Source organism: Anser cygnoides, chromosome 5 (genome assembly GCF_040182565.1).
Source record: "Anser cygnoides isolate HZ-2024a breed goose chromosome 5, Taihu_goose_T2T_genome, whole genome shotgun sequence".
NCBI classification, from domain to species: Eukaryota; Metazoa; Chordata; class Aves; order Anseriformes; family Anatidae; genus Anser; species Anser cygnoides.
The window spans coordinates 13,222,299-13,245,252 of NC_089877.1; the positions used below are offsets into that span (position 1 = coordinate 13,222,299).

General features: G+C 34.8%; 1 protein-coding gene across 6 annotated transcripts in view; it reads left to right on the forward strand.

Moving 5' to 3' along the window:
• FUT8 (fucosyltransferase 8) overlaps positions 1–22,954 on the forward strand; it is a 110,581-nt gene that overhangs the window by 72,057 nt on the left and 15,570 nt on the right. For all 6 annotated transcript variants that reach the window (XM_013193658.3, XM_048057098.2, XM_066997656.1 and 3 more), the window contains 2 exons: positions 1,162–1,276; positions 10,135–10,372. In XM_013193658.3, coding sequence (XP_013049112.2) covers positions 1,162–1,276; positions 10,135–10,372 — 353 coding nt within the window. The remainder of the gene's footprint in view (positions 1–1,161; positions 1,277–10,134; positions 10,373–22,954) is intronic.

Below are 22,954 nucleotides of genomic sequence, written 5' to 3' on the forward strand. Positions count from 1 at the left end.
ACATTATTTCAGTTTAGTGGAACATCTAACATCTTTTTTCCTCTGAGTTTTTATTTATTGATGTACAGTGTCTAGGATACTTATACATGATTTTGCCATGTGGCTAGAATAAATGTCTAGACTTTAAAAACGTGTTAAAGATGCCCACCCCCCCTCTGCCTTTTTTTGTGTGTGACAATCAAATGCAGATGAAATACAGAGCCAGATTCTTTACTCCACTCTGCTTTCTAGGAGCAAAATGCTTTCAGAGCAGCTCCGAGATTTAGTTTATGATACGAAACAAAAATAGCAACAACCAGTTGATATTGTTCGTTAGTAACACAATGAAAGACGAAATTTGACTTAATAAGGATCTACAAGTCCAATATCTGAAATTACTTCTTTCTGCCATTTTGCTATCCACAATATCCTGTAATAATCTATTCAGGCTCATCTTTTGTCTGCACTTTGCTATCTCAGGCTAAGTGATCACCAGTCCACCTACTTTGGCTTTCTATATGGAGCCCGGCCCTGGTCTTTGATATTTATCCATGTCTTTTATAAATCTGTCTTATTAAGCTATTGTGGTGGTCTGCTGCATGCAAAAGAACATAGCAGAAGTAAAGCTAAAGAATACACGTTTCCTAGCAAGAGCAATCAAAGAAAGGAGGTCTCCATGACTGTGTGTTAAATCTGCAGTAACTTATCATCATGTCTGTGTGATAACACATGTGAATTTCTCTGTTCCTGATTTACTTCAGACTTTTACAGAGTAAATATTTTTTTAGAAAAGGATTGTGGGTAGTTTCTGAAACCTCTTCCATGAATTCATAAGATTAAGTTTCATGGTCTCAAGACAGTATTGACTGTCTGTTGGTCACAGTATTGTGACTACATTCAAAGAGCATCTTCTCTAGTATCCACAAAAATGATTCAGGATGTATTTTCTAGCCCATCACTTGTTTAATTCTATAATTACTTATCGTTATGGAACATATGTTAAATGGAGGACGCAGTCTTTCTTGGTTGCTGTTTGGATTGTAGGGTAGGAGGTGGCATGAAGGAACTGGTTTTGAGGCTATTGTTGGAATAACTGTTTCATTTTTCTTTGATTTCATCTAATCCTTCAAAGTTAGGATTGTTTCCTCTTTTCTCAAGATTGTTTCCCATTGGTGTTTATAGGTCAATAATGACGGACTTGTACTACCTCAGTCAAACAGACGGAGCAGGAGATTGGCGGGAAAAAGAGGCCAAAGATCTAACAGATCTGGTACAGAGGAGAATAACTTACCTACAGGTAGGAACAATACAGCTTTTAAATCAAGAGAAACATTAAAAATTTTTTTGATAGAACACTTAGCTATATCTTTGTAACAGAATAATTACATGATAGTTTTAAGTAAATGTTTATGTATGAATGAATTGAATACAATAGAAATGAGAACATTTGTTTTGAGAATTATTTTATGCATATGTGGAATAGTAGTATTTCAGGCAAAAGAGGATAATAAGAAACAGCTATTTACAGTTCTGTTTGTAACTGGGCAGAAGTATATCTGCTGTGTTGTTTTTTTTCTGTATCCATGGTTTCCACTTGGTTGTACTTTTCTGTTTGGATTCTTTATTTTATTACAAAAGTTAAATCTTTGCTTTGTATCTACATCTGTTAGAGTATAAGAACATATATATGTTCATAGTGTTAAAAAAAAAAACCATGAAAGTCTTCATATGAAAATTCTGAGCAAGCAGCCCACTCTGAGGAATGAGTACACAAAACTGAAGTGCTTGTATGGAATGCTGTACAGTCCTAGTCTGTTTCAAAAATTGTGTGAGACTTCTCACAGGTACTCATAATATTTGAGCTCAAGAAGCCTTTTTAATGTATATATATGCCTTGTGTATGTCTATAAGATTTAGACAAAACTTAAATGCTTACATTATTTTGTAGTGAAATTGAAATAAAATTACCTACGAAGAGCTGAAAGCCCAATTAGATCCTCCTAAAATTTCTTTAGGTATGTACAGTATATAACAAAGGGCTTTCCTCCATATGGAGGTAACTTATTTAATAAAAAAGTAAAAACAGTACTAAGAATGAAACCAACGCCAATTCACAACAAACGCAGAATACTAAATAATATTTTGTATTTGTAGCAAAACTAGTAAAAGACTTTCAGAAAGTATATTATGTCACCAAGTACTTCTGAGAAGGGTAAGTGTCTTTATCTCATTACATTGAGAAGAAAACCTGATAATCACAATGAGTAGATGATTTATAGAAAGTTGTGGCATTATGTTCAGAATTTGAATTGGGTCTAATATACTTGGCTCAATTTCCATCATACAGGCTGTTTTCATTTCTCTGTTTCTTTTACAAATTAGTTAAAAAGGAATCAATACTAATATTTCTCACATGGGAAGAACAATTTTTCATATTTGTTCATGTATTTAAAATATAAAATTAAGCATTATGGGTTCATCCTATAGCAGAGAGAAGCATATAATAAAGTGTTTTCCTTCTTCTCTCATTTTTTTTCTTAAGTTTCTATATTACAGAAGGAATTATGCTGTTTTTTGTTTTTTATTAACTCATGACTGGTAGATGATAGAGATTAAGAACATTGTATTGAAGCTGTACATCAGATCCACATTTTATGCAGCCGTTTTACATGGAAGGATCTAGAAAGGGCATATGTTTTCTTAATACTTGTCTTTGAGATTTAAATTGAAAATGGTAGTATGTGTTTTCCAAAAAATGTAGCTATAGCTTTGATAAAGGTTGATATTTTTAGCAAATCAACAGGTCATTAAAAATATCACTATTTTTGTGCTTAGAAAATAAGCAGCAACACATTAAAACAAATTAAATGGATATTTTATAAACAGGTATTAATACCCTGTTTTTTTTTTTTTTATGTCTTTTAGTTTAGAATTCAAAACATTTTAGCTGTATTGAATGCTCAGGGTTTCTAGTACTAAAACATGAAATATATATATGTGATAAGCCTTCTCTCACTAAACTATTATTTCTTTCATATGCTTACTGTGTTTCTTTTATACATCTCTTTTTCAAGGTAAATATACCTTAACTTTTCAGTCATTCTTCATGTGTGAGAATTTATAATACCTTTAATTTTTCTCCCTGATGTTTCCCCTTTTAGAAGTGAGCATTCAGTAGCGGACAATAGCATTGCTTTATAGAATATTACCAAAATATGTTTTTCCTTACCTTTTTATACAGTCTAAGGTATTCCTTAGCTAACAATAGATCTCCATTAACCTTATGACAAGGAGGAGCTGTTGAAAATGATGACCAAGATTTTTAATTCAGCTGAATTTGAAACAATTTTTTTTCTGTTCCACTGTGCTTTTTTTCTGCTAACTTTGGTGATTCTCTTCTGGAATTTATGACAATTTTCTCTAGACTTAAATAATTTAAAATTTTGTTGATATTTAACTGCTTTGCCTTTTTTTTTTTTTGTAGTCTGTTCTTGATCTTTAACAACACTTTGGCCCTTACTCCAAGCCTACTTTTTCTTTGAAATTTGGTTGCTAAAAAACAGAAGCAAAACATAAAACACACAGGCATGCACACTAACACACACAAACACCACCACCAAAACCAGAAAAATTACAGTGTAGCAAGAAACTGTGGATAGAATTGTTTAGTGCCTAAATGTGTTTATGGATGGTAATTTACCTCCAGGTCTCTACTGTTACCATATAAAAGATTCAAACTCTAAGGCATGGCAATTCTGAATGTGTGTAATATTGCCCAGACTTCAGAGTGGAAATCTAGCCTACTCTTCAAAGCTACAAAATAGAGTTTCTTATGAGTAGTTACAGTCTGAAGTGGGTCATTCTCATATATAATTACTGTCATCTCTCTTTGCCTTTTTATCTTTATTCCTCTGACTGAAAAAAAAAAAAATTTGAAGGTGGAAACTGTTGCCTACATGCCTATACACCAAGCTGGACATAAGCTTTTGGAGAACTTCTAAAGCTTAAAATATCTCTTGTCTTGACTGATTGATGATCCAAAACTGGAATGTGCCTGTGACTATGTTTTGAAGACTAATAGATGTGTTTTCTAGTAATTATGTTTAAAAATACATTTGTGGATTTCAGGAATTTGAAGAGTGTAGTGCTGACTGTGAGTAAGCAATGTAATGCTGTCTGTGGTCTGAAACTACAGATATTCATTAATTATCTCTATTCCTCTATTCATAAAATAACCATGTACAAAAAAATCAACAAACAACAACCTTCCCAACTCCATACCAAAAACTCTGATGTGGAACATCCAAGCAATTTTTTTGGGGGGGGGGAGTGTGTGTGTGGGGGGGGGGGGGGGCGGGGGGGTGGTGAAGAATAATAGTACTGCGTGGTTTCTCGCTGGGACACGTTGAACCATGATAGCTGCATTATTTTGGGACGTCTCCCTGGGAAATCATTCAGCTGAATGATTGTGAATAGTGATGACTGCTACTTCATTTGGATGGTATTACCATAAATTTGATTTAATGAGGCTACATTTAGCTTGTTCCCTGTAGTTAGAGCAACACTTAAAAGGCTAGGAGCTTATGTTTAAGCAAAAGACTGTACATTCAGAGATAAGGCTGAAGAGAAGTCTGATGTTTAAATTGTCAGACAAGGGCTCCAATAGTACTGTGTAGTATAGTACTCTATTCTAGAAGTAGGATGGAGTGAGCAAACGATAAAAAAGGGGGTGGTTTGCTTTCTTGCTCTTTACTTTTTTGTTTTATGTATTTTAGGGATTTTATGATTCACCATGCCATCTTCCAATAGCAGAATATTTTTTGCTTCCAACTAAAAAAAAATATGCAAAACTGGCATTTTGTTCTAATTTGGAGGTTAAAAATATTAGCCAGGTAAAAATGTTATTAAAGTAGTCAATAACATCATAGTCTGCCATACTCATACTGCTTAGCTGGGGTGGTGTATGTATCCATAAGAGAGACTTTGTTCAAAGGTGTCTGGATTTACCAGTATTTTTGTTGATTTAATCTGTAACTTATTTTTTTTTCTGTCTTAAGAAAGTATATTAAATTTTCTCTTCTCATCCCTCCCCCCATTAAAGTTAATAATAGGTGTTTTTAATAAAAGCAATCATGTTAAAATAACAGCAACAAAAAGGCTCAGGGCACTCTGCGTATGTACAAAGGGATGTACCCTTCACAACTAATTGTCAGTCTTGTACTTGTCTTTAATAGTAGACAAGGTTGTCAAGTTTATCTGGTTAAAGTTCCATCATTTGACCTACATATAATCATTTAATTTGAAATGAGTCAGTGCCACTAGTGATCAACAGAATTGAAAGGAGATAATGACAGTTGTGTTTGTATCTAAGGGGACATCACTGAACAGAAGATGAACAGATTCTGTCTCAGATTCAGGTTTGCGATCACATTTATATGTGATTATATTTGTAATACGACTTCTTGTTCAGTGAGTGGTCAGTGGATTATTTTGATTGCACATCTCTGGCACTTATTAAATTTTTTTGTAAACAGTTTCATTGTGTATTGAACCGTCTTTACTGTTTGATATTGCAAGCTCATCTTGTTTTTTCAGTTCTTCTCCCATCTTCGTCAGATCATTGAATTAATTGCACAGTAATGGAAGAGTGGGCTTGATTACTTCCCTATAAGACTAGAAAAAAAACCAAAAACTTAAACAAATGAACGAATCCAAGCATTTTAAAAGTTAATCTTTCTGGGCAAAATAGAAAGATTTAGAAGTAAAACAAAAGAATTAAAGAGGAAAAGCAGATGGCAAGCCATTTTTTCTGACTTTTTGTGAAGGTATGGAAAGGAATTGAGTTTTTTCAATCATTTCCATACTTTAAATAAAATGTAAAAATGATTTGAGTATTTCTTAAGACATGTCTTGTGTCATCTTCATTAGCTTTTTAGCAAATTCAGTATATCTAAGTATAGTATTAGGGTAATAACTTGTTTACAAAGTGCTATCACTGCTGATATCTACACGAAGTTTTCTTCTAGAATTTGTATGTAGTGGATTGAGGAGCTTCATGTGTAGCCCACCTGCATGCTGCAATGTTTTTCTTGTGATGTGTTTATCGTAGGAGTGTAGGTGTGAGTTAGAGGAATTAACGTTAGAGGCAGATTAGACTCCTTCTCTTTCCCTACAACACACATGGTAGTAATAACATGTAAGATCAAATTCATACTGTTTCTGATTAGCAAAGGAAGAAACTTCCCCCCCAGTACTGAAGGGGAGCTAGTATGAAAAGGACCCATTACCCATTAAAAGTGCCATCAGAAAGAAAGGGGAATAGAAGATTGTGTGAATTGCGTTTGTGATAACTAGGATGAGGAAGATCTTTCCTTGACATCATTCTCTCAAAAACTGGGATTTTCCACAAAATCTGGGTGGGACTGTCTCCTCCATGAGACTGCGTAGCATTAAACAATAAAGTATTTATTGAAAATATAAAAATCAACACCTTTTTAAAATAACATTTTTGTGTTTATGAGGTTACCTTGTGATTTGTAGCGGACTGCTCGCCCACTCCAGTCTTAACTGTCCTGATTCATTAGATGATAACGCATTTCTCTAAACACTTAACATATACAAACAAAACTGTCATTTTTCTTAGTAAAATGCATGTTAAATAGCAGTGTTTACTTGTGCTAGTTTGTCAGGTATTTTGGTGGCTAACTGCCCACTTGGTTATGAGGCATTTAAGCATTATTTCTGACATCTTTCCCATCTGATCCCGATGGCTCTGTGAATATGCTAATTAAAAGACCCCTGGAGAAGGAGGCTCTTTGAGCACCAAGAGAAGTGGGAGGTGGGAGATGGGAAATAGTCCTAAGACTATTTTTACTCTAGTCAAACAATGACAGGGAACATTCCCAGACACTGGAACATAATATTCTATACTCTTAAATAGTTAGAACAGCTCCTGGCATGCTTTCGACTCATATGAAGTAGTTTTCTCCCAAACAGTTATTTGGCTGTGCTTCAGAGTTAGCATGAGACACTTTATAAATCTGCTTTGTGTGGCTACCCTATTCTAAGAGATTTAGAGAGTTTAATAACATGGGTGCAGTATATTCTATGCCAGCAAGAATAACTATCAAGCACATTTGATTTCCCAGTATAGGTATAGCCTATGTTTATGTGTTTCAGGTTATCATGTTTCTGACAGTTTTGACTTTATTTGATTTTTGCTGCTACTATTGAATGCTAATAATCTGAATGGAAAAATAGCAGAAAATCTAGTTTTGGAGCCACATGTTACATGAAGAAAGTACTGTTGTGTTTCACTGTCTTTCAGTGGTTTACATATTTAGCGGACCATGGTTTTGTTTTATTCAAGAGTCACTCCCTGGGAATAAGAAACAGTAATTGAAATCATGGCAAGAATAATTTGTTTGAGAGCATGAGATCTATTTAGTCTTTTGATTTATTTAGAATATATGTGACTAGAAATATGGTCTGATCTCATCATTCTCGCTGGTGGTTCCACATAAAATATTGCTGTTTGTTTAAGGGAAAAGTAAATACCCACTCAGTAGTGGGTATTTCCCACTATAGGTATAATCTCCCTCCAAACATTTTCCATGTTTTCACTTTTTTTTTTTAAACACCATTTTACATTAATACTTTCCAGGATTTCAGTCTTTCTCTCTCCCTCTCTCTTTTTGGTTTTAATTAGAGCTAGAAAATTGAGAAAAAGATGTTGCATTTTAAATCATTTATTTAAGATAGCTGGTTTTAATACCATGAGCATTCTCAACATTTTGAGACTAACAGATGCAGAAGAATCTCACACTGTTAGGTAATAATCCAGTCATGGTATTTCTTACTGGTTAAGAAAACTACTGTAGATTACAGTCATCTGCACTGAATTATGTGTTACGTACATGAGGGAAGGCAGTCATCAGTGCAGATACACATATACAGTTGACTTAATACCACTGAGTAACAGGATCTTGGAATTACCACAGGTAATTCTATGAAAATATCATTTCCATGCTCAACAGTATTTAACAGCGCATCTACATTAAGGATGTACTGTGCAGTTCTAGCCCATTAGTGTCAGGAATGATATAATAAAACTAGAAAACCTGAAGAGGAAAGAAACATGAATGATCTAATATATGAAACTGGCAACTCTGAGAACTAAGACTAATAGGTGAAGATTTCAGTCAAAGAGAACTGAGAAGGGAATGTGACACACAGACGTCTACAAAATCTTGATTACTATGGAGAAAGTGAGTAGGGAACCAGAGTCTGATCTTTTCAGAAGGCATACTACAGTTAAAATTAATAAGACTTAAATATTCAGAGCAGTCAGTCATAATAGTGTGGAATCTGCTTCAGTTTCTTTATTCTTCTTGTAAAGATGTATAGTGTCAGCATTTCTCTGGTGAACCATAGATACTAAAAATAACTTTTAAATAATTTTATTTAGAGGCTTATGGTTCCTGTTTGGTATATCTCAGCTAAAATAATTTTTAAATAGATGTAGAGGAGCCATTTTAAATAAGTCTTATGGAGAGAAAGTAGCTACCTAAGTCAGTTATTTAAAAGAAGGCATTCAAGGTTATTCCTTGAAACAGGCAAACCAATGAACATTAATTGAATCCAAGAATAAACACCACCCTGTGCACTAATGCAGTTTTGTAGATCTGCAATGTAATAGGCGATTTCCCAGATGCAGTAAAAAGATGTCAGCCAGACTTCTGTATCTCATTTCTATGTAACTACCTTTCTACGGCCTGTGTACCTCCTTACAAAGTTTGTTAAGTACTAAGAAAAAATTAGGGTGTTAGATTTCTTGCAGAGGAAACCTGGATGTACTACTTGCCTTGCAACCTAGACAGGCAAGGTCATTTGCAGCCTAAAGGACTGTACAACTTTTTAGGGGAAGAAGGAGCTGGAAACTGGCAATGCTTAAAAGGTAGAAAATAATTACATATTGCCTTATTTGGGTGAGTTCAGCTGTATCCATTTAGTGGACACCTTCACCACCATCCCTGATGTTTTTTTTCTTAAAACGAAAAACTGAAATGCTGAAGTAACAGTGTGGTTTTTGTTTGTTTGTTGATTTTCAGATCAGAGCTGTTGTCCCCTCCTTTACAAATTTCAATCCACAAGTTAGTTTTTTTATTAAGTGTTTTAGGACTTGGACTATTCAGATTATGTTTAAGATCTTAGTTCTCCAGAAGGCGTTTGCTGGATTTTTTAAAAGATCTGATTTGCTCAAAGCTTGAATTATAGAAAATTTCATTTAAAGTCGGTTAGATATGAGAGAGTTTATATTCATGCTTAAATATCAATATTCTGGCAGTATAGCTGAAAACTAACTTTACAACCTAGGGATTTTATAAAAAAGCTTTTTGCAATGCAGAAGTATGTCTAGAGACATGCAAGTATGAATGTATACAGCAAACTACTGTGTTTTACAGAAAGAAAAACTTAGGTAGATTATATCATTGTTTCATTCACATACCTAAAAATATTTAATGGTTGGTATTTGGTATTCACATCCTACTCACATATGCCTCCTTTGTTGTGGTTTCTTGGATTATAGAAGTATAATAGTACCTTATTTTATAGGTAGTACTTCTATCAATCTGTTCAGCTACGTGTTTTATGTTCTGTATATGGTGTGTAGTAAGTTAGTCTGGGAAGTAGTTCATTAGTAAGTGTTCTATTCTGTAGACAGGTGAAAATTTTCTATTTTTTTTAGAAGTTATGCATACTCATTGAAAAAGAACTAATAAACTTGGAAAAACACCAAAGGAAAATTAAGAAAGCTCATTACAGGCCTGAGAATCATGTTAGTTAAATGTGAACTCTGAGTACAAATGTTACGTTCTTCAAACAGATTTACAAATGAGAAAATAATTTAAAATCTTGAAGGTATTCTATTTTACATTAGGATAGTGGAGTATGCTCAATAACTGTTCATGTTCACTGTGAAGAATTCACATAAAATTTTCATGGAGCTGAAGCTTGCTCATTCATTTTAATGAGATGTAATATAGCAGGATGACTTGTGTGATTTATGACATTTGACAGTTTTTCACAAAAAAAAGTATGTATGCCTTTGTGTATATCTTCTCTTCAGCTTTACTTTTTCATCCATACTTATAGAACCCGAAGGACTGCAGCAAAGCTAAGAAACTTGTGTGTAATATCAACAAAGGCTGTGGCTATGGTTGTCAGCTTCATCATGTAGTCTACTGCTTCATGATCGCTTATGGCACTCAGCGAACACTCATTTTAGAGTCTCAGAATTGGCGCTATGCTACTGGTGGTTGGGAAACTGTGTTTAGGCCTGTAAGTGAGACATGTACTGACAGATCTGGTACCACCACTGGACACTGGTCAGGTAAGACAACTCAAAAAATTTCTCATTATTGTAATTTTTTAATTACAGCTTCTCTCATGTACAACTATTTTAATACTTCCTTTATTGTTATGTGGAACATAACTATGATTGCAGTTGCATACATAAGCATCTTTTAAATTGTATTTATTCAATGTATTTAAAAATAATATACTTATTAAGAGGACTCTAGTGCTTTGGCAGAGATTTTTTACTTAGTTCAAATTTTAGATTTGAGATACAGTCCTTCAGGAGTCTGCATCTGTGTTTTGGGCCAGATGTGAGTCCAATTTTTGTGGGAAGAGAATAGTAAATAGAGGCTATTGCTGGTAAACTTTAATATAGCATGTTTGAAATAAAAAGTGAAACAAATACAATAAAAAATAAAAAAGATAATGGTAATCCAATAGGCATTCACACACAACCACACACACCCACACACACCCCAGATTGAAATAACTTCTAATATAAACTAAAGTGACTTGAATTTCAAGTTGTAAAAGCAGTGGCATTGTTAAAGACCTTTCTATTTGTAGATCAGTCATAGAATCATAAAACGGTTTGGGTTGGAAAGGACCTTAAGGATCATCTAGTTCCATCCCTTCTGCCATGGGCAGGGACACATTCCACTAGACCAGGTTGTTCAAAGCCCCATCCAACCTGGCCTTAAACACTTCCGGGGATGGGGCATCCACAACTTCTCTGCGCATACTGTTCCAGTGCCTCATCACCTTCTGCATGAAGAATTTACACCTAACATCTAGTCTAAATCTCCCACCTTTTAGTTTAAAACTGTTCCCCCTTGTCCTATCTGCCTGTATAAAGAATTGCTCTACGTCTTTTTTATAAGCCCCCTTTAAGTACTGAAATGCTTCAATGAGGTACCAGTCCCAAGGCAGACTCCTGAGGGACACCACTCGTCACAGGCCTCCACCTGGACATGGAGCCATTGACCACCACTCCCTGGGTGTGGCCTTCAAGCCAATTCCTTGTCCACTGAATGGTCCTCCTTTCAAATCCATCTCTCTCCAATTTGGAAATCAAGATGTCGTGTGATCGTGTTGAAGGCCTTACAGGAGTTGAGGTAAATGACATCAGTCATTCTTCCCTTGTCAGCTGATTCAGTCACTCCATCATAGAAGGCCACCAGATTGGTCAGGCACTAGTTATCCTTGGTGAAGCTGTGCTGTCTGTCTCGGATCACCTCCTTGTCTTGCATATGCCTTGACATTGCTTCCAGGAGGATCTTTTTCATGATCTTCCCAGGCACAGAGGTGAGGCTCACTGGTCTGTAGTTCCACAGGTCCTCCTTTCTACCCTTTTAAAAAATGGGGTTGATGTTTCCTTTTCCAGTCACTGGGGACTTCACCTGACTTCCAAGACTTTTCAAACATGATGGAGAGTGGCTTGGCAACTTCATCAGAGAGTTCCCTCAGGACCCTAGAATGCATGTCATTGCGCCCCATGGACTAGTACCTGTTCAGTTTCATCAGGTGATCTTGAACCTGATCTTCGGTTACAGTGGAAGGGACTTTGCTCCTCCAGCCCTCACCTAGAGGTTCAGGGACTCAAGAGACATCTTAGAGGTCTGAAATCAACATTTTTTAGTTTTACAAAATGCAATTTACAGATTGGTGCTTAAACATACTTGTATGTTTACACATTGAGACAGCATTTATACCTTAGTCTGTTCTTCAAAGCTTCAAGATGCTAAAAAACTTTCACTAAAAAATTCTAGTTGGAAATGAGATTTTTTTCCAGAAATTAGGTTTTAGAAATGGTTGAATGTTTTCTAAAAGTAAGTAGATTGAAATGGAAAATGGATATCGAAAATTTCAGCTGAATTTTTACTCATGCTTGGCAAAGTAAGCAACTGAAACAGCCATCTGGACATGGTCTTGGGTAGCCTGCTCAACGTGACCCCAGAATTTAGTTACAGGCAGTTTTGTGAGCCTTGCATTTACTATAATAAGCTATAAACCAATGGAGCACTTAAGCATACATGGCTTAAAAAGACTACATATTTTCACAAAAGTCTTGAAATAGATAATTATTTCCTGCAATATGGGCTCTTGCTGATGAAAGTACAAATAATGTTTGCTTTTAGCTCTCTACATATATTTTTAAATTAGTCTCTACATCTACTTGTTTGAAGGCTGAACATGATCTTGATATGATCAGATTTTTTTCTAATTAATGAATGCCAGTACTTTGAATTTCAGTGCTCCAGAGAGAGAAAACATTCAGCAAAGAAAGACTCCTTCTATGATCCCTACTGGCTAGCCACTAGCACTACAGAGTGTGTTAAATTCTAATCTTCTGAAATGGCGTGATCACTGAGGAAGAATGATACTGACAGTTGATCTGTTGTATTATTTCCAGTGTGGCTTCAGTATGAATCTGCAGAGAATACTTAATTGCCAGTAAATTTGAAAGATATTTTATCATCCTGAGGTTTTCTATGTTTTTCTTGTCTCCCCAAATTTATATAGATTTTGCTCTCATTTTTCTTTTATCCTCTGTCCTCTCAGTAAGTCTGAAATTCTTAACCAAAATTAAAAGGTTTTTCTGCAGAACTGCACCTTTAAGATTTTTTCCAACATATTCTGAAATCAGCATGGCATTTCCTAGATTTTTAAAATAAATATATGAACATGCATTAAAATTTATCATTAGTTACATTTCTTGTAAACAATATACTCCTACATACAGTACATACAACGCTTTGTATACAAGATTTTAATAAAAGTTGTTTTTAATTATATATATAAAATTATTAAAGTGAATACTTGTAACAGGATATCAGTGTAAATTACAGAAATAGGCCAAAAAGTCAGAAAATATCATTTTAAAGAATTGCTTTCCTATAATTTGCAGACAGTACATAGAATAATAATTGAGTAAATGGTGTTTCTTTCCTATAATGACAAAAATTGTTTAAATCTGTATATTTACCTTTATTTTTATCAATTATATAGACTCTTCATGACACTTATTTTAGTTGTATTATCAACATCGAGTTTTGAGGTTTCCAAAGTCTATCCTGGGCAAAACAGTTTAGATAGTAATCTCTTCTACACAGAATTAAGTGTCTTATATGGTCACTCGGTCCAACCCCCCTGCTAAAGCAGGGCCACCTAGAGCAGGTTTCCCAGGGCCATGACCAGACAGCTTCTGAGTATCTCCAAGCATGGAGACTCCACAGCTTCTCCGGGCAAGCTGTGCCTGTGTTCTGTCACGTACACAGTAAAGAAGTGCTTTCAGATGTTCAGATGGAACCTCTTGTGTTTGAGTTTTTGCCCATTGCTTCTTTTCCTGTCACTGGGCACCACTGAAAAGAGCCTGGCTCCATCTTCTTCATCTTCTTTACAGTCTCCCTTCAGGTATTTCCATGCATTCTCCCTCCCACCCACCCCCCCACCACCCCAGTCATCTCTTCTGCAGGCCAAACAGTCCCAGCTCTCTCAGGCTTTCCTCAAAGGAGAAGTTCTCCAGTCCCTTCATCATCTTCATGACCCTTCAGTGGAGACTTTCTTGTAAGTCCATGTCTCTCTTGTAAGACTAAAGATTAAAACTCTCTTGTAAGGATATTTTGAGCATGAATATTTTTAATTCCCAGGTCATAATGTTCTGTGATCATTGTTAACATGCAAAAAAAAAAAAAAAAAAAAAAAAGAGTAGGCCTCATTTTTACTTGCTGATTTATGACAACCGGGTTGCATTCTCCAATAATACATTGAAGGGGGGCTATAAAATAACCAAGTTTAAAAAAAAATAAAGAAGAAACAATACACTAAATGGGAAAAGAAAAGAGATTAAGGACAGGTCAGTATACAGTTAGACTTCATATCTGCATTACATGGTGGACAATGACATTTACATGCTTAAATAACAGTAAGTGCTCCCATAAAGTGCCAAGCCACTAAGATGAAAGATAGCTTGAAAAAGGAAACCTGAAACAAAGTTTCCTGAGGTTACATTTGAATATTGACTTTGCTGTTTCTAGCCTTGGTTTGATCAATGATGAATGTTTTTAAGGCAGGGCTGCCCAGAGGGCAAAAAATGGCAGAGCCGTTCATGTTCAGTACACATCCTCGAGTACTTTGTACAGTCTTGGGCCCCTCAGTACAAGAAGGACATCAAGGCCCTGGAGCATATCCAGAGAAGGGCTACAAAACTGGTGAAGGGCCTGGAACACAAGTCCTGTGAGGAGCGGCTGAGGGAACTGGGATTGTTTGGTCTGGAGAAGAGGAGGCTCAGGGGAGACCTCATTGCTCTCTACGACTACCTGAAAGGAAGGTGTGGGGAGCTGGGGGTCAGCCTCTTCTCACGGATAACTAGTGATAGGACTAGAGGGAATGGCCTCAAGTTGCACCACGGGAGGTTTAGGTTGGGAATTGGGAGACATTTCTTCTCAGAAAGAGTGGTCAGGCGTTGAAACAGGTTGCACAGGGAAGTAGTGGAGTCACTGTCCCTGGGGGTGTTTTAAGGAAAGGTTGGACTTGGTGTTTAGGGACATGGCTTAGTGGGTGACATTGGTAGTAGGGTGATGGTTGGACCAGAAGATTTTGGAGGTCTTTTCTAACCCTAATGATTTTATGATTCTCTATGATTTGGAGGTAGTGCCAGCTTTCAAGTATTCACTGACCTACAATTTTAAAATATAAATTAACTAATATGCTTATATGTATAATTCAAGACAGAAGATACTGTGGGTACACAAAAATAATTTTTAATTTATTAAAACCAACCAGGCAACAGTAATCAAAAGGACTAAATGAAAATTGCAAACCCAAACCATAAAAAGTTATTGAGAATCTATTGCAATAAACAAACAAAAATTTTATTCCATGAACTAGTTCTTCCTTCACAGTAATTTTCCTTGTACATAAATCCAATGAATATTTTATATTAACCTAAAAAAACCTTTTCAACTTCCATACAACTGTATTAATTATGTTTTGTTCCCATACTTCACTTGCAGAATCTTACAAAGGAAATTGATTCATGTCTATTCTAATTCTTAATACCTTTTTTATACACTGACTTCCATTATTTACATTTTAATTCAATCAAATTTATCTTTGGTATGTAGCATTCTGGAGATTGGTGATTTGAGAGAACAGAGCAGAACAGCAAACTGTCCTTTGTTTCAGTTGGATTAATGCAGAAATCAAGCTACTGATATATCACAGTTCTGTTTTTTTTTGTTTGTTTTATTTTGTTTTTTGAAGGTGTTTTGTAAGATTTAACCAGCTGATTTTACAGTTAAGGAAAACACTTCACATATAGAGAGAAATGAGATGGAGGGAGAGAGAGCTTGATCTGTGTTATTGAGCCTACTGTAAGAGATATATTGTCTTTGAGGTCACCGCAAATCTCCTAACAAGAGTTTGAGACGGTTAGAAATGCTGAAAAAGTTCTTTTCTAATGGTTAAAAATTGATTTCTTTAGAGTTGAGCTGTTTTGAAATCCTCTTCTGATTAGAAGTCTGAGTCAAAAATTTCCAGAGTATGCAATACTCAGAAATAATGAAACTGATAGAGGTGAATTTGAAATCATACATTTCAATGTGAAGATCAATAAATGTTTAAAGTAATGCCCAATCAGGTGTAATGAGGCAAAAATTTGAGTATATTTCAAAAGAAGTTACATTCTTTCCTGGTAGAAATTATATATTGTGAGAGACGGGTAAAAGATTTTTGTTCTTTTAAATTTAACTATGTTTAAGCTAGTACTATCACCAGCAGTCCTGATAAAAGTACTATTTGTCTTTTTCATTTTCTTCACTGAATTCATATTACGCATAGAAATTTTTTTTATCATTGCAAGTCAGTATTTAGTGCTGCTTTTTATGAAATGTGCATCAATTACAAAACATAACTTGATGATTTCAGGATGTCAGAGAAACTGAACACTGGGCTTTTTGTAGCTTTCCATTAATTTAAAAAAGTAATTGTGATCTAGTTATGAAACATGAATATTTCTTTTTTTTCCTGCTAAGAACCAATTCTTCTCATTAACTTTTATTTTCATCCAGCAGTTTCTGTAAGTTCTTCTGATGTAAAACAAGCATAAACAAATGATCTTCAGGACATTGTTAAGAAAATCATTGAGAAAATAACTGGTAATATAATGGAACTCTGCTCCAATATCCATTTGTAGTAAAAAATGCCCCTGGTAAATATATTGGAGGATATTTTTTCCCCTTTGTCCTTCTTTATGAAGGGTTTACTTATATAGATCACCTGTTCATTGCCACAGAAGTAAAGAGTCAAGGCTTCCTGTTAGCCCTAAAATAAGTTAAACTGAAGCCCAAAAGTACATTATGTTTTATAAATTATTTGTAAGTTCTTGTTATAATCTTTCGCTTGATATGAAAATGTCTGTCAAAAACAAAAGAAAACAACAGCAATAACATGTTTAAATTTTATCTAAATATATATTTCATCTAAAGGATATTACTGTAATACCCACGCTATTTTTCTTTTTTTTTGGTTTGATGGGGGATGGTAAAAAAAAAAAGTGTAAAGAAACTAAATTTATTTAAGATAGGTTATTGTCTGAAAATTGGAAATTGGTGTCTTTATTATTGTTTCTGTTACAGAAGCTCCTAAAAGCCTTGTTGTCAGGCAGATTTTCCAGCCTATTTTCCAGGCAGATAGTAAAATAGACTTCAAAATCTTGCAATCAAAATTGAGACCATTCAGATAGACACAGCTGAAAATATTAGTAGGGTGAGTAATTCTATACCTAGTGAAATCAACATGAAAACATTTAACTTGGCTTAATTTTTAAATATAGTATATGGCAACATTATTGATGGTTGTAGTCCCATCCTGCTGTTTAGTAGATTGGCATTCATTGCAAACATTGCAGAGAAATGAAGATACTCACAAAAGTGATTTTTATGCCTGGAGTGGAAGTAGGATCAAGTAGTTATATATAGAAACAGTTTTTGAAAAAGAACAGCATCGTTCTGTTCAGAGAACTGAGAGTAAGAACAAAACAGAAATATTTAGATGGACTTTCGCTTTGAAGGGTCTCCAGGCAAAAGGAGTGGAAGTGCTACAGTCAGAAAATGCCTGCATGATGTCTCATAAGCTTAAATGGTTTGAGTATCAACATATAGGTATTAGTTATCTCCTTAAGCAAGTCATAATTAATTCAGTGTTACTCCATTTGTCCTTTAAATGTTATTCTATTATGTATTTATTGTCAACAGTAAATATATATATATGTTCCCTTCTGTTAAAAAAATGTCAGGGCACTTCAAAGATGAACAAGACACTAAAAACTGAAGAATGCGTATCAAGCTGCTTCTGGCGTATGAATTTCTTACCTCTGCTGGGAAGATGATATAGCAATGAATGTTGTTAGTGTCAGTTTTTTTAGATATGAACACAGTAAGAATATCAAGAATGAAATACATTCTTTAAGGAAGAAAAGATAAAAAGAGGTTTTTTAAAATTAAATATTAGTATAGATACTCTCTTCAGTTGTTGCAACCTGTACTACAGTAGCAACACTTCACTATGTGATATTTTTAAGCCCCAGCCATCTTTATTGCTGCAGTCTTTAGTCATTATTCAACATTATTTTTTTAGGTTAAAATTCACTTTGTGTGGTTCTTCGCTTGCTATTTTGTCAGTCTAGGAAAACTTTTCAGACTGAGGATAGTTTTCCAACACATTTTTAGGCACAACTTTGCAATTAGGATTACTCTGACCTTAAAACCCCTGCCCTGTTTAAGATATTTGGCTTATATGGCTTGTTTTTTTGGTATACTACTTGTCAACATTTTTTAGATACAGGGGAAGTTTAGCTGTAGGTACGACAACTAAATAAGAGCAAAAAAGGATCAGAAGTGACTGGCCACTTCTCCAAGAGAAAATCATTCAAGAGAAATCATTTCAAGTGAAAAAGGTGCATTGATCTTCTACCTACATAGCAAGTACATTATTTTGTTAACATTTCATGTGAAACAGTATTCATTTAATATTCCTAGGGAAAAAAAAAAAAACAAAACAAAAAACAAAAAACACAGCTTTATTAGAATCTCATCATTTTGGTATTAAATATCTACTGGATACCATCTAACATGTTTTGAAAAGAAATCATTAGAACCTATTTTCCTTTATCTACTATTGCATAAATCCCAAGACAAATCTCAAAAACATAGTTATTTTCTTTGCAAGTGCCCTTAACTGCTCTAAGAAGCAGTATCATTTTTTTATAAAAGCTTCTAGTAGTGTGCAAATTAATGATACTTTGTTACTATAGTAGTTGTGGAGAAAAATGTACTTAAATGGGAGTTATATTCCTTGTTATTGATTCTTCCATTACATTTTTCCCTTACTTTTTTTGGGAAATGCAAAATTCTGTCTTCAGACCACTTGAAAATAGCCATACACTTTATGACTGAAGACCAGAGAAATTTCCTTTTCCATTATTACAGAATTACCCTCTTTATTTTCCTCCCTTTTACGTTAGCACACTATGGAAGTAGAATGTGTCCCCATTTCTATCAGTTTCTTTCAGCTACTCTGTTGAGGTGAAGTGTGCCTCACTGCTATGAATTTCCAACACTATAGCAGTTTTATTCTCTACTGTTTTATTTATGATCAACTAAAACATCTTTTTGTCTATGTGCACCTTGAGGGTTATGTTCCATCTGGACTTGCACATGAAGGCATTTTTACTAATTCATTGGAAGATATGCTCTTAGGGAGTGTTCCAAGTGTTTAAATGTAGGACAAAACAAGATTGTAGGCTGAAGTTATAAACCATTAGCTCAAAAAGGCAACAAATGTCTTTTCTAAATAGGGAGCACTTAGCCGCTAGATGCCTGGGCAGCCAACTCCAGATATTAAACCCCATTTTCATGACCTGTTGAGAACTTACAGGTCCCCTAAAATATAGGTTGTTTTGTTTTTTTGCCTACCTAAAAATGTTACAGACTTGTATGCACGTCCAGTTAGCATATGCATGACAGAGATCAGTCCCTGCAGATAAGTCCCTGCAGCTGTTAAAAGATTATTAGAAAAGAAAGCTGTTCATCATCTATTCCAGAAAAGACAACCTAATATGCAAAGAAAGTATTTGGAAGTACCTTTGGTTATATAGTAATTAACATTAGACTCAATCGTCTTCAGTGGAATTACTTCAAATTAAATCTGAAATCAGTTTTTGTCAATATTTCTGTAGAGATCTTTTCTATATGTTTTTCTAAGTCATTTCAGCTATCCCTGTGTAAGATCTTACCTTTAAATTGTCAGCTCTGTCAACTGTTTGGGTGAATGAATAAACCTGTATAACATGTCAAAATAACCTTTGCACTGTAAATATATATTTGCCTTTGCAAATGTATTTTTTGTCACATTTTCCAGTAGTCAGTGAGCTTGAACTCTTCTTGGATAGGTACCATTTTCATATAGGCTGTTTAGAAGAAATGGGACATGGTTCAAAAGCAGTTTGAATATATAAAGATAAAGGGAAAATAAATTACTCTTAAGCTTCTTGGGTTCTACTTAGTTTGATTGTCCACTGAAAATACCTTAACTCACTGATATTTGAAGTCAATTTGTGGAATCACAGTCTTCATCTGTAAACTTTTCAGTTGGCATGCTGGGTATCTAAACAAGTGTGGAAGGGAAAATCTTTACCTTATCATAATCTCTCAAAGTGACATTGCGATGGCCAAAACAGCTTCTAATATGTAAGTGATAAGAGTGATTTGAAAATATAGTTCCTCATAACATAGTCCATCTGAGCGTATGGGAATGGAGGCCCTAAAGGCAATTAGTAGGTACTGCTGCTGTAGTTTTGCTTGCTATTTTGGAGGCAGAAATGGACATGCCCAGTTCATGTTTTCATTAGGTCCAAGAGAGACAACATACAGCAAAATCTTGTTAGTTATTAGGACAGTAAGATCACTGCTTATGTTGCATTTTTGGTTATATGTGGGATTTTCAAAGAACCAAAATGACATGGGAAAATAAATACTATTGAAAGTCAATGAATGGAACTTATGTTACAAGACATACTGGTAGTTTAAGAGCTCTGGAAGTTAGTACTTTGCTGGAGCAGAAATTAGTCAACCAGCAAAGATTTTCCTTTTGGTAAGACTGATAAACTAGTATCCTTGGCAGAGAATTTTTTTAGCTGTTTCCTGAGAGAGCAAATGTTTTGTCATCATGCTGTACCTTCCTATTTGCTACTTTCTTCTTCTAACTTCCTACGACTTCTGAATATTGGACCAATTTTAGCTAAATTTGACAGAAAGCAATAGGTTTTGTTAAGATCCATTAAGGGTCTTCAAAATAGGTAGCCTGGGTATGTGCATGCAGCCACAGAAGCCAATATTCAGACCAACAAGCAAGTAAGAAGCAGTGACAGACTGATCACAAATGTCACTTTTCAACAGGCAAGTGGTACAGAGATTGGTACGAGACATCGGAGCCCCTACGGGTAGTTGCAGGAGTTGTGCAAAGAGAGGAGAGGAGAGGAGAGGAAAGCATGCAGGAAAAGCCTTGCAAGTTCTGGGTTGAAAAAAGTAATAAAACATATGTTGGTATATTTGAAAGCATTTGGGTTTATTCCCTATTGAAGCTATCAAGAATCAGCTATTTGGGATGACAAATAGCACAACACTACCCATATGGCATATAAATCCTGCAAAAAAAAAAAGCCAGTATTTTCAGTTTCTTTAAAACTGAATTGCACCAAATTTATTCAAGACCTGCATGCTTAGAAATGTTTGGTTAGATAAAGAATAATTTAAAAAAATGGTAAGTGGAATCCAATTTCAAAAACTTCTTATTAAAAATGTACAATGCAAAATCTTAGAAATAAAGCAAATAAAAATACAACTTGTACTATGACAAAATAGGATTCGTTATCTCATTTTAATTCCACTTTATAATTCAAACACGGCATAAAGTTCTTAATCGGTGACTCTCATAATAATGTTTGGAAATGTCCAAAAGAGAGTTATAGGAGATGTAGTCTGCAGCACAGAACAAATAAAAGAAGAAGAAAATACTTTTCCTTTCTTCTGAACTAGTTGATGATTCAGAAATAGCAGAACACACCAGAACATTGCGTAGTTTCTATTAGATATGTTTTTGTCTGCTTTGCAACAAAAAACGTTAAAATATCATTGAAGTTGATGAACCATGAACCTGCTGTCTTTGCAGTAGCCTGTAAGACAATGAGGAGCCTTGTGAGAATTCAGCACAGTCCCTCTCACCATATTATCTTATGCTAATCTGAACAGCATTCCTAGCACTCTGACACCTCTTATATGATTGAATTTAGAATTGCTCCCTCAGAGTGAGGATTCAAACTGGCAGCAGGTCTTTCAGGTTGCTACTTAAGAAGAGCTGTGATTAGAGTCCTATGCAGGTTGATATCACCTCAAAGAAATCCTTATTATAAAAACAGAAAAGCAATGAAGCTATTCCATTTTTATCAGAGTTTGGTTGGTTTTGATTCTAGCAACACAAACTCAAATTAAATTGAAATTCTCATTTAAACAACATAAATGTCCTTAGCACAATGTTCATAGCATCCTTTTAAGTGCTGCTTCTTGAAAGACTACTGTGGAAGTAGATGATGAATTTTGAGATAATGAGAGAATGTATAAAGTGCTCAAGCAGTCTTTTCTGTTAACCAGTAGTATTGATTGTTACTTGGAATAAGAACAACATTTTCCAATGGAAAGTAATTTACACCCAACAAAAACGTCCATCCAAATACAGCTCTGAGCCGGTATTCAGATGGAAGCAAGTCGGAATGTATGACAAATTGTGAGCCAAACCAACATTTTTTAGTCTTCAAAGAAATTGGTATAAAATATACAAATATACAAAAGGATCTAAATGGGATTTAGGTTAGGAATACTAATACTAAATCTGAAAAGCATACAGGCAGTAAGTTTATGTCAAATCACAAAAAGTCCTGTGAGCTATAAAGTAAGCAATTAAGGCACGTTGGGATATTGTGGTGAAATGTTATGCTTCATATAACAAACACAGTGGATTTCAGTATTTAAAAAGTAATCAGTGGGACCCCTGCAAGCTGAAACTGTGTATTACTGATCTGTTGTTAACATATGAAAAAATGGTGAAGAAGAACTAGATGGTTCAACTGGCATGGGTTCTTTAAATAAAATCCAGTTTCTTTACAAGTCAGAATCACAGAATGGCTGAGGTTGGAAGGGACCTTTGAAGATCATCAAGTCCAACACCCCTGCCAAGCGGATCACCTAGAGCACGTTGCATAGGATGTTATCTGGGCGGGGTTTGAATATCTCCAGAGAAGAAGACTCCACAACCTCAAAGTCCTCAGTTTTCCTCCAGAGTATTATGTTATGATAAGAGTAATATAAATATTGTAGTACTTTGTGATTATTACAAAGACATGTGATCTTTTGGTTATCCAGGAAAGGAAAAATTGATTAAGTCACAGAAATTTGGAGGACAATTATGTGGGTAAATACAAACTGAGAAATAGCACCTTGAATCACATGAAAATTAGATAAGCTATAATTAGCATTATAGGGGAAAATTTTGGCAGCTATAA